Raw genomic sequence first — 10743 nt, 5'->3', positions numbered from 1 at the left:
ATTTGCTGAATAGCTTTGTTTCCAAGAATTGGAGTAGGGGAGCCTGGTAGAACTTCAAAATTAACCAGATATCTGCGACCATTCTTTGGGTTTGTCATCTTTACTTTGCAATGGCCTTCGGGTTTCACGGTTGTACCATTATACATAGAGAGTATTTTGCTTGTTTGGGTGATCTCTGCATCACAATGGCTACGCCGAAGGACCTGTGAGGTAATGACGTTGCAGGTTGCACCTGAGTCCAGCTGGAACTTAACATCTGTGTTGTAGATAGACATAGTTGCAAATAATTTTCTGCTGTAACTGTCCTTAACTGAGTATAAAGTGTTTGAGTGAGTACTGCGCGTACTTATTTCCTCGTAGTGTTGACCTTCAGCAGCATAATCATTATCATCATGAAAAGATCTTACCTGCCCTTGTCCAGGAGACTTGTTACTTGTGGCCTTTCCACAACATGCAGCAGTGTGATTTGCTTCTTTGCAACAATTACAAGTTTTGCCATAAGCAGCACATTTAGCTTTCACAAGCTCATGCAGTCACCCACAGTATAAGCATGCTTTGGTAGGCTTTGACTCAGTGTGCTTGCCTGACTTGTGGCTTTGAGATGTATAAAGCTTTCTTGAGTTGATTCTGCTCACACTATCAGTGTTATCAAGGGACTTGTTCCGTTATCTTCACAGTTCTGAAGCCCTACATCGCAAATCATCTGAAAGAAAATTTGACGACTTCAACAAGGCTGACTGGTCACATTTGAATGAATTGTCTCAACACATTCCATGGCATTGTGCCTTTCTTTCCAATGATGTGAACGAAGTCTGGAGTGCGTGGACCGATTTATTTTTTTACCGCTGTTGATGACTGTATTTCAAAAAAGAAAAAGAAGAAAAATCACCGGTCTCCCTGGATCTCAGCTGAGTTAATTAGGCTAGTGCGCAAAAAGAAGCGGTTGTACAAGAAAGCCAAGATCGGTAATGATGATAAATCGTGGTCCACTTACAAAAAGGTAAGTAATTTGTTGAAGAAAGAATGTAACAAGGCACGCTGGGAGTACCTTGATAAATTGGCTAACGATATGCACAACAATAACGAATACAAATTTTTTTGGAATTACATGCATTCCAGGCACAAAGGATCCAATGATGTAATTGTTATAAAGCTTGACAATGGCATTGTGCTACAAACGAAGGTGACATTGCTGAGAACATGGATGAATATTTTGCCTCTGTTTTTACAGCCGAAAACCTTGAAAACTTTCCATTATTTGACCAAGTTATCAAAGACAAGGATCTTAGTTTTCTCCACTGTTCACCTAACGATGTTAGCAAGATTTTAAGTGAGTTAAAACTCGTAAATCTCCTGATCCGGACAGTATACATCCCATGATCTTAAAGAAATGCGCTGGAACCCTAGCTTCCTCGCAAAGTGATGTTTTTAATGCGTCTTATATATCGGGCATGTCACCACACAGTTGGAAATTGGCTGACATCACTCCTTTACATAAGAAAGGCGCTAAAACCAATGGAAAGAAGTATCGTCCAGTCTTACTGACATCGGTGGTGTGCAAAGTGTGCGAAGTGATAGTAGGACAGCAGTTTGTCCACTTTTGGACTGCAAACGAGGTCTTTATTCCGGAGCAATTTGGCTTCCTGAAAGGGATATCTTGTCTTTCTCAATTATTATCCTCGTTTCACGACTCGGTCGTGAGAGAAACAAAAGCTTGTCAACTGATGTTATATTCTTAGACCAAGGGCGTAACCAGGGGGTTCCTGGGGTGCCCATGAACCCCCCTTGGTAGGCCTTCTTTTAAGCAAACAATCTACAATATTCAGGTGGCGAAAACGCCATGACAATATCCTGGCCGTAAAAGCCATTGTTGAAAAAGCCCAATTTTTTTAAAATTTGTTTTTTTTGGAAATTATTCTCGTCAACGGCTCTTGTATTTAGTTAATATGGGTCTTCATGCCCCGATAATACGACTGAGCCCGCTGATACACGTGGAGAGCAGCTGTGTAAACCATATATAGTCGGCGATCCCCGGATGGTGTCTCTGCTTAACATAACCAGTTTCAGCTTGGAAATCTCGAAGCAAACGAAACTTTTCAGCTATTTTCAGTGCAAGGAAAATCAAGAGGGGTAAGGAATGTTCTTTATCAGATTTAGGTTTAACTCTTTCTTCTCTGACGATCGGCATCTAAGTTGCTACATTTAATTACAGTGGTTTGTTTGCCGTGTGTTTTTTCAGGCTAGAGCAACTGGAGCACGTTGTCAATGAAAGTGTCGAAGTGGAGCCAGCTTGCAAGCGAGTTAAACCCAACAATGGTAAAGTTTCATGCAAAATTCATTCAAAATGAATATGTATGGATTCAGGAGAGGCTTTGTCTTTCTGTCTGATACTTTTGTTTTTGTTCTTGCTGACGATGAATACAGACGTACAAGACGGCGATACAACATCGGAGATATTCGATAAGACACCAACACCAACAACGGCCTCTGGTAAGTTTAGTTCGTTATTTTCTTTTGGTTGTTTTGATAAAACTAGAGGTAATACCATAGTCACTCGATATTTTTTTTTATCGATATAGGTTTCCTGGATCTTCCAGATAAAATTTTTTTGAAAATTCTTCAATACCTACCGCTATCATCAGTCATTCAAAGCTTGTCAAGTACATGCAAGCGAATATTCTAGCTATCCCATACTGCTATGTTATGGAACCGTTTTACATTACAGGATACAGGGCGTCCTCCTTTCTACACGAGGTATAATTTTAAAGGCATATTTGAGAGGCACTGTAAGCTCTGGAAACTCTTAGTTTAATTATGTGCGAGCAGTTCGATTCTGAGGAGTTGATTGCCAATGCACTTAGCCATCCTAGTCTTCGAATATACAAGATATATGGTTGTTGTAATCTCGATGTCCTTTCATGTGTTAGAATTTTAAATTTCCCACGGTTGTCATTTTTAGTGTTTTTCATGACACCAAATTTAGACTGTCATACCATAGAAGAATGGAATTACTCAGAAAACATGTTTGGTGAACTAAGACTGTGCTGAACGAACTGATTGTCACTCTCGTTGCCAAGAGATTTAAAAAATGCGAGGCATTACAAAACACACAGGAATCCATAACGATCACGTGTTATTTCTTTATTGTTGATGATTTAATCCTTTGTATATAAAGTTGTTGTTAGATAGAGAAATGGTTACAGTGGCGTCAAGCTGTAACTGTTTGACATTTAGGAGCCATGACATATATAACAAAAATTTCCTTGACTATCATCTTCAAAATTGTTGCACTTTCTTTTGTAGTTGAGGCTATAGATGACTTTGCTGGACTGCTAACTGCAGAAAAAAAGAAATCTATCAGACCAAGAATAGTTTCAGCTATTAAACAGGGACCATACGCTATCCGAAAAATTAGTTTTCCCAAAGACTTAAATGTATGGCAAGAACAGGTCGTTTCAAATCTCTTGGCTGAAAGAATATACGTGGCTAGTGTACCGTCCTTCCAAGGACGGGAACCTTTGTCGAGTATGTCTCGTGTTTCCACTAAGTTCCTACGTTGCGAACACTGGGACACTTGTGAGTTTCGACTTGCAAAAATTTAATAAGGCAAATGAAATATTAAAAGAGCATTCTAAAAGGAAATATCACACTGACGCTCTTCTTTAGGCCGAAAACCTTGTAAAGATGATGCGCTTTCCAGAAAAAGCGATTTCGTCCGTTATCGAATCTTGAAGAGTAGCACAGATTGAATACAACCGCAAGGTTCTAAGAAGCATTGTATCAAGTGTAATATTTTGCGGAAAACAAAATATTGCACTTCGTCGTCATATGGAATCCAGTACGGATAAAAATAGCAAGAATCGAGGATATTTTCTTGCACCTCTTGACTTTCGTGCAGAAAGAGGAGATGAGTTTATTGCGAAACACCTACGCGAGTGCGCAAGAAATGCTACTTATACGTCTGCTACTATTCAGCATGACATAATAGAGATAACAATGGAGTATTTGAGGAACCAAATTATTAATGAAATTCCAGAGTATGCACCTTTCTTCACAATTTTCGCCAATGAAACAACTGACGTTTGGAATACTGAACAGCTTTGCATATCAATTCGATTTGTCGATGAAACTTGTAGTATACATGAAGAATTTCTTGGATTTGTAAGTTTAGCACGGACGACAGGTGAAGCTGTGGCCATATCATTCCTCGAAACGCTCCAAACCTGGTCATTAGATATGAAAAATTGCGGAGGGCAAGGATATGATGGAGCATGTAGTATGTCCTCGGCTGCAAGACGTACGCAAGCATTTATCAGACAAACGAGCTCCAAAACAGTCTATACGCACTGTAATGCACACTGCCTAAATCTTGCTATTGTGCATTTCTGTGATATTGTTATGATACGAAACATGATAAGAACACTTAATGAAATATGTTATTTTATCAAGTTCTCACCGAAAAGGCACGAGCTGTTAGCGGTGGTTATCAACATTATATGCCCTAACACACGCCGGACCACCCTAACTAGTCCTTGCCACACCTGCTGGGTAAAGAGGCATGAGGCGTGCGAGGTATTTGACAGCCTCTTCAGAGCAATTGTTAAGACATTAGAAGTAATGGCAAATGAGCGTGTCTACCTTGACGAGTACGGATCCTGGAGATGGGACCAGGAAACGTGCACAAAGGCGAAAGGTTTTCTGGCAGTCGTAACTCAGTTCCAGTTCATAGTAACGATGAACACAGTGATGAAGTGTTTGTCTCTTCTGAAATCACTAAGTATGCAACTGTAGAAACGCGACAGTGACATTTATAAGGCTTACACCCAAGTTAACTCTGTGAAATCAGAGCTGAAAGCTATCGAGGTTCACTTCAATCGGTGGTACGAAGCAAGCGTTGAACTAGGCAAAAGACGTCGATGTTGAACCCGCACTTACAAGAATTGCCAACAGACAGCAGCATCGTGAGAACGTTCCAGCTGCCACACCTGTTCAGTACTTTCAACGTTCACTGTGCATTCCACTGATGGACCACTTTATAGCCCAACTGGACACGTACTTTAGTGAAAGTCAGATGAATGTCTGCAACCTGATGTGTTTGGTACCTGAAGTATTGGTCAGTTCAAGTGACGCCACAATTGATGCAGCAATTCAGTTTTATCGAGATGATTTGGTATCACTGGATCTCGTTGCCGTTGAGCTTGTCCGTTGGCGTCGCAAATGGTGAAAAGTGGCTGATAAATCGAGTCTTCCAAATAGTGCCTCAGCCACACTTAGAGAATGCGACCCTATTTTCTTTCCCAACATAAATGCCCTACTTCGCATTCTTTACACTTTACCTGTTACTTCCGCGGAGTGCAAAAGGTCATTGAGCACCTTAAAACGCCTGAAGACTTACTTAAGAAGTACAATGACTACAGAGGGACAGTCAGGTCTGGCGATGATAAAAATCCACTATGGCAGAGAGATTGACATTAATGAGATCGTCGACATTTTTTCCACTCGTCATCCACGCCGCCTTGTACTAAAAGATATTTTGACAGTTAAGCAGTGAGAATAGAATAGAGTTTTTTCGTGGAACTTAACTGCTGGCTAAAGCTATTTTGTAGGCTTGTCCTGCCCACTATACTCTCAGTGCTCATCCCAAAACTGTACTTGAACTTGAACTTTGAACTTTATTTTTATTTAAACACGGTAAATCTATCAGATAAAATGATAATATTATTACAATCTATTATTACAGTTACAATCTATTTTAATCTATATAAACATGATCTAAAATTTAAAAGTGAAATAGAAAAAAAAAAAATAAAGAAATTCTGCTTTACATAGATGCCGTGTGTGTTTTGTCGATTCAGACGAAGAAATTGCGACAACCATTTCGGAAGGATTGAAGTGATTTTGCTTGCCGCAATTCAGGGGACAAGCTATTCCAGATAACCGCACCGTTATAGCTAAAGCTATTTTTCAGGAAATTGGTGCGGGGCAATGGAACAGCTAGTTTGTTTTCAGAGTTCCTTAGATTATATGGAGGATCATATTTAGTGAAAAGAGAACCAAGATAGTCGGGCGCAAGACCATGTATAGATTTATAGACCATGGTGGCCACTTGTATTTGTCGCTGAGTATCTAACCGTCTCCAGTTAAGTTGCACAAAAAGAGGATCAGCGCTTGTGTCATAACTGGAGAAGGTCAGAATACGGGCAGCCCGGTTTTGCAACTTTTGGAGCTTATTCGAAAGGCCCTTGTTACAATTCCCCCAGACCTCGCTGCAGTAATTAAAGTACGGTTGAACTAAGACATTGAAAACGGACTCAAGCGTGGTTCGATTAACAAAAGGCCTACAACGTTTAATTGCTCCAATGCCCGATGCGATTTTCTTGGCTATTTTTTCAATGTGCATATTCCATGAAAGGTTTTCGTCTATATGTACACCCAGAGATTTGACTGAGCTAACTTGTTTAATTATGTCACCACCTATGATTAGTTTAGGGGAAGTATCGTAGGTACCTATCCTTTGCCGCGATCCAATTAACATGAATTCAGTTTTAGATGAATTTAGAGTCAATTTGTTTGCAGTGAGCCATGTGTTAACATTGGATAGGTCGTGATTCATAGCATCATTGATCATTTCTATGTTGTTACTGGCAAAGGTCAGGTGAGTATCGTCGGCATACATACGTGCAACTGAATTAGACAGGCAATTAGGAAGATCATTTATGTATAGAACAAAAAGCAAAGGTCCTAGAATTGTTCCTTGCGGAATTCCACAAGTGAGAACTTGACTAATTGGGAGCGAACCATTTACAAAACATTGTTGATGGCGATTATCTAGGTATGAGCTAAACCATTCATAAGCGATACCGCGGATACCATATTCGAATAATTTAGACATAAGAATTGTATGGTCAACGGTATCAAAAGCCTTTTTTAGGTCGAGAAAAACAACTGCATTTATACTGCCTTTATCAATGTTGAAGGCCCAATTGTTTGTGGCCTCCAACAAGGCAGTAACAGTTGAATGGAGCGAACGAAAGCCAGATTGCTGGCTGGAAATCAAATTGTTTTCAGTGAGATAACCGTAAACCTGTTCGTAAATGATACGCTCAAACACCTTAGCTACTATAGGGACGATAGAAATTGGGCGATAATTGTTTAAGTCGGAGTGATCTCCCTCTTTGAAAAGTGGGATAACCTTTGCGCATTTCCATTCCTGAGGGAAAACACCTGATCTGATGGACTGATTAAAAATAGAACACAATGGATCAGCTATCAGATCGGCGCACTCCCTAAGAAGTCGCGAAGATATCATATCTAAGCCTGTGGCTTTCGATTTACAAAGCTTAGACAAAAGTGAGAACACTTTAGAAGGATTAATACATTTTAACTCAAAACGTTTGTCAGTTCCCTCAAGGTAATGTAGGTGTGATGGACCATTATTAGAATAAATCTGGCTAGCAAGCTTGGGTCCAATAGAAGAAAAGTGATTGTTGAAGGCATCGGCCAGCTCAGGAGGGCCGTGAAATGAAATTCATATCTGTAACATTAAGTAAACCATGCACGGCGTGCATTATCATGTCGACACATGATAATCTGCTGAGTAGCCTCTGTGACTTCCCCTTTGAAAATTCCTGGCTACCCCCCTGTAGACCTTTCAAAAGCGTTTGAATCAGTGCCACATGAACGCCTTTTGACAAAGATACACGCTTATGGTATTCAAGGCCCACTCCTGTCTTAGCTCAGATCCAAACCAAACTTACACTTTTGTTTGGATATATCAACAAAGTTGAAATGGTAAATTGGCCACCGTAATGATTACAAAAGCTGACGTTGCGAGCGTTAGCCCTTCGTCGGAGCGAATTGAGGAATTGTGGGTTGTGTGTGCTTTTAAAGGCAGAAAATGGAGCTACGTTATTGGTGGGAGCATGGCAACGAGAAAAACATGAATAAATTAGTGGAATGAAAAGCGTTCGTTGATCCCTGTGGGGTTTAGACTGCCGGTTTGAAAGATGAGCTTTTGTTCAAGAGTTTTACGGCTTTCCGTGCTACCTGAGTGTAAGGAAAGACCGCAGATTGCCATATGTTGCTTATGCTGATATACATCGGCGAAATAGGCAGAAGACTAGGTGACTGATTCCGAGAACACCCTCGAGACGTGGAAAGGAATGACAAGGACACATCGAAACCAGTCGCTAGACATTTTAATTTACCTAATCATTCTAATCATTCGCCGCGAGGCGGCGAGGTAAATATCCACTGCTAACCACCTACACTGAGGTGAATAGTTATTTTAGTATATACTAAAACAGTGAGATAATATACACCCCCACAAATTGATTTTAATTCATACATTCCAGCGACGATTCTAACATTTTCCCGCGCGTGACGATCCAACGCGGCTCGGATCGCGGTAAGTGATTTTTCGTTGTAAAAACTGCCGTCTCGTTTTCTCGCTGACAGACAAAATTTCTGAAGGCATTTGTTCAGCTCTGGTTGCGAGATATCTTCAAATGGTCTTGCAAACTCTTTCTGTACTTGAAACCATTCTGTAAAAAATATCATTCAACTTTGATTTTCAAGTAAACAAGTGAGGTTACGCAAGAGAAATTTGCATTTGTAAACAAAGCCTTTCTCATTGCTTTTTGTCGATAAACTCCGGGTTAAAAACTTAAACCATTACCTTTAAACACGGCCAAAGCAAATTTAGTCGCTTTCTTTGTGTTTTCAGGGACTGCTTCGTAGTTAATTTGAGTGATTTCTTCGGTTGTCACGGATGCAAACCGGGATGCCATTTTTTCCTGAGTTGCTCGGAGGTAAATAGCAAAGGATATTCGGAGTTTGACTAGCCAATCAGCGAGCGCTTTCAATGCTATCCACTGTTTTAGTATATACTAATAACTGTTACCAAGAAAGTGTAAGAAAAATTATTATTTTGTTTTATTGAATCCCTCAAATGCAAAAGTGCTAGAAAACCTAAAAACTATTGTGAGCCACCTTAAATACCCTTATTTTTGGACTTTGTCAAAACCAGAAAAAGTCGTCGTTACTTAAGGGAGAGGTAAGCGAAGAAATAAAATGCAAAAAAAGGACGTAAAGACAGCAGAGTGACAATAACTCTCAAAAAAGAAACAACAACTTTGAGTTTAAATTTACAAGACATGTTTCGACATTCTCATGTCATCTTCAGTTGCAAATGAGCATTTAACTGTTGTACATTTGAATTTAAATTAAGGTACGTTACAAACTACGTGTCAGGGCTTACGTTACATTTGAATGTTAAAAACGCGAAAGATGTAAATAGCGCGCGCTTGACTAGATCAAAAAATAAATAGATAAATAAAAAAAGTAAATGTAATAATAATAAAAATAAATTAAAAGACCAAGGAACAACACAATTAAAAGGAAAGAGACAATTCTAGATGTTTCAATTGCTGATTAAGGATAGGTTTTTCCGACTTAATATGCAATGCCTCTTTGATCTTAATTTGGTATTTTGAAGCGGCAGAATCTAAGATCGTGAAACATGCAAAAAACAATGTAATTCCCGAGGCCTACTTAAACTAATGCAATGACCACGAATCGCCATGACGGTAGCGATGGAACTTGAGTGTCGCACCACAGCTGCAAGATTGCAGTCGCTCGGACACCATGATTTGAGCACCTTTCTTGACTTATGTTAGTTTAGATATGTTTTTTCATTGTTCCTGTTTATTTTTTTTTTGTTTGTTTTTGGACACGAATAGATACATACTGTACGAGTGTTAGCTGTGTTTGTTTTTTATCACCGTTTCCAAGCTCTTGACAACTTTGATGTAAAGCGTGAAAACTTTACAGAATCAGACTGTCCATTTCATTTCATCTTCGGTGCTTTTCGTCTCTGCTTACGCTATAATTCCTTAACGTCGGCTCTTTGCATGTTTAAAAAACCTTTGCTTGTTTTTGCCGTTTTTACTTGCCGACTCGCTCAATGTCATCGGTGGCTTGTTCCATATTTTCGTTTTGCACCTCCGCGTAGTTTGTGCTGTTACTCTACAGTATCTTGTTTCAAATGAAGCCAAGAGCTCGTTTTAAGGTGGCTCACAAGAGTTTTTAGGTTTTCTAGCACTTTTACATTTGATGGATTCAATAAAACAAAATAATAATTTTTCTTACACTTTCTTGCTAACAGTTACTAGCTCAATCATCAGTGAACCAAAACATAATCACGTGGCGTCATCAGCTGTTACCATAGCAACAGCATATGGTTTGTAAATAAGAGCCATCATGGAGCTTCTAACGCTAATAGCGCAAAAATTAACTCGGTGACCCCTATTTTTCTTAATTTTATCCAATTTTACATGGAAGTGGAAGCAATTATAGAGAGTTTAAAAAATCTCTGGAGCAGATTTTATGTAATTGCTAAAAACCGTAATTTTTGAGTGGCTATAGATCCGGTCCAGAGAATTTTTTTAAATTTTACCAGTACTCTCCTCTTAGTCCACACTACCCAATTTTAAAATAAAATAGTGGGGTCACCGGACTTGTTTTTTAAATAATTCACTTCGCGTCTAAAGAAAATCCACGCGCGTCTCGCGCGTTTCCAAAATCTGGCGTTTACAATATCCTGCTTTTCGCATGCGCATACGTTGTCCGCTGGTCAAAACCTTGATTTGTTTCGAAGAGTCACTCGCTCGATTTTCGGTCGATTTCATCAGCTTAATTAGTCGTTCAAGTGGACCTGTAAATTATTTTTCAAGTGCCGTTAAC

At 39.5% G+C, this 10743-nt stretch overlaps 1 protein-coding gene across 1 annotated transcript; it reads left to right on the top strand.

Moving 5' to 3' along the window:
- Positions 1–971: 971 nt before the first annotated feature.
- On the top strand, positions 972–4791 carry LOC111332248 (52 kDa repressor of the inhibitor of the protein kinase-like). Its single transcript, XM_022937541.1, has 6 exons — positions 972–1000; positions 2240–2316; positions 2425–2490; positions 2960–3028; positions 3304–3525; positions 3899–4791. The coding sequence occupies exons 1-6, from the start codon at positions 972–974 to the stop codon at positions 4789–4791; spliced, it is 1356 nt and encodes a 451-aa protein (XP_022793276.1).
- The last annotated feature ends 5952 nt before the right edge of the window (positions 4792–10743 follow it).

The sequence above is a fragment of the Stylophora pistillata genome, chromosome 7 (assembly GCF_964205215.1).
Source record: "Stylophora pistillata chromosome 7, jaStyPist1.2, whole genome shotgun sequence".
Classification (NCBI taxonomy): Eukaryota; Metazoa; Cnidaria; class Anthozoa; order Scleractinia; family Pocilloporidae; genus Stylophora; species Stylophora pistillata.
Note: the sequence above shows the minus strand (reverse complement) of the source record. Positions and strands in the feature narration are given on the sequence as shown.

What these genes read in the sequence shown, in the direction of transcription:
- LOC111332248 (XM_022937541.1), top strand. Translation starts at nt 972, where the DNA reads ATGATAAATCGTGGTCCACTTACAAAAAG. An exon ending in CGTGGTCCACTTACAAAAAG is followed by an intron (nt 1,001 to 2,239) that starts GTAAGTAATTTG and finishes GTGTTTTTTCAG; the next exon opens with GCTAGAGCAACTGGAGCACG. An exon ending in TTACTCAGAAAACATGTTTG is followed by an intron (nt 3,029 to 3,303) that starts GTGAACTAAGAC and finishes TTTCTTTTGTAG; the next exon opens with TTGAGGCTATAGATGACTTT.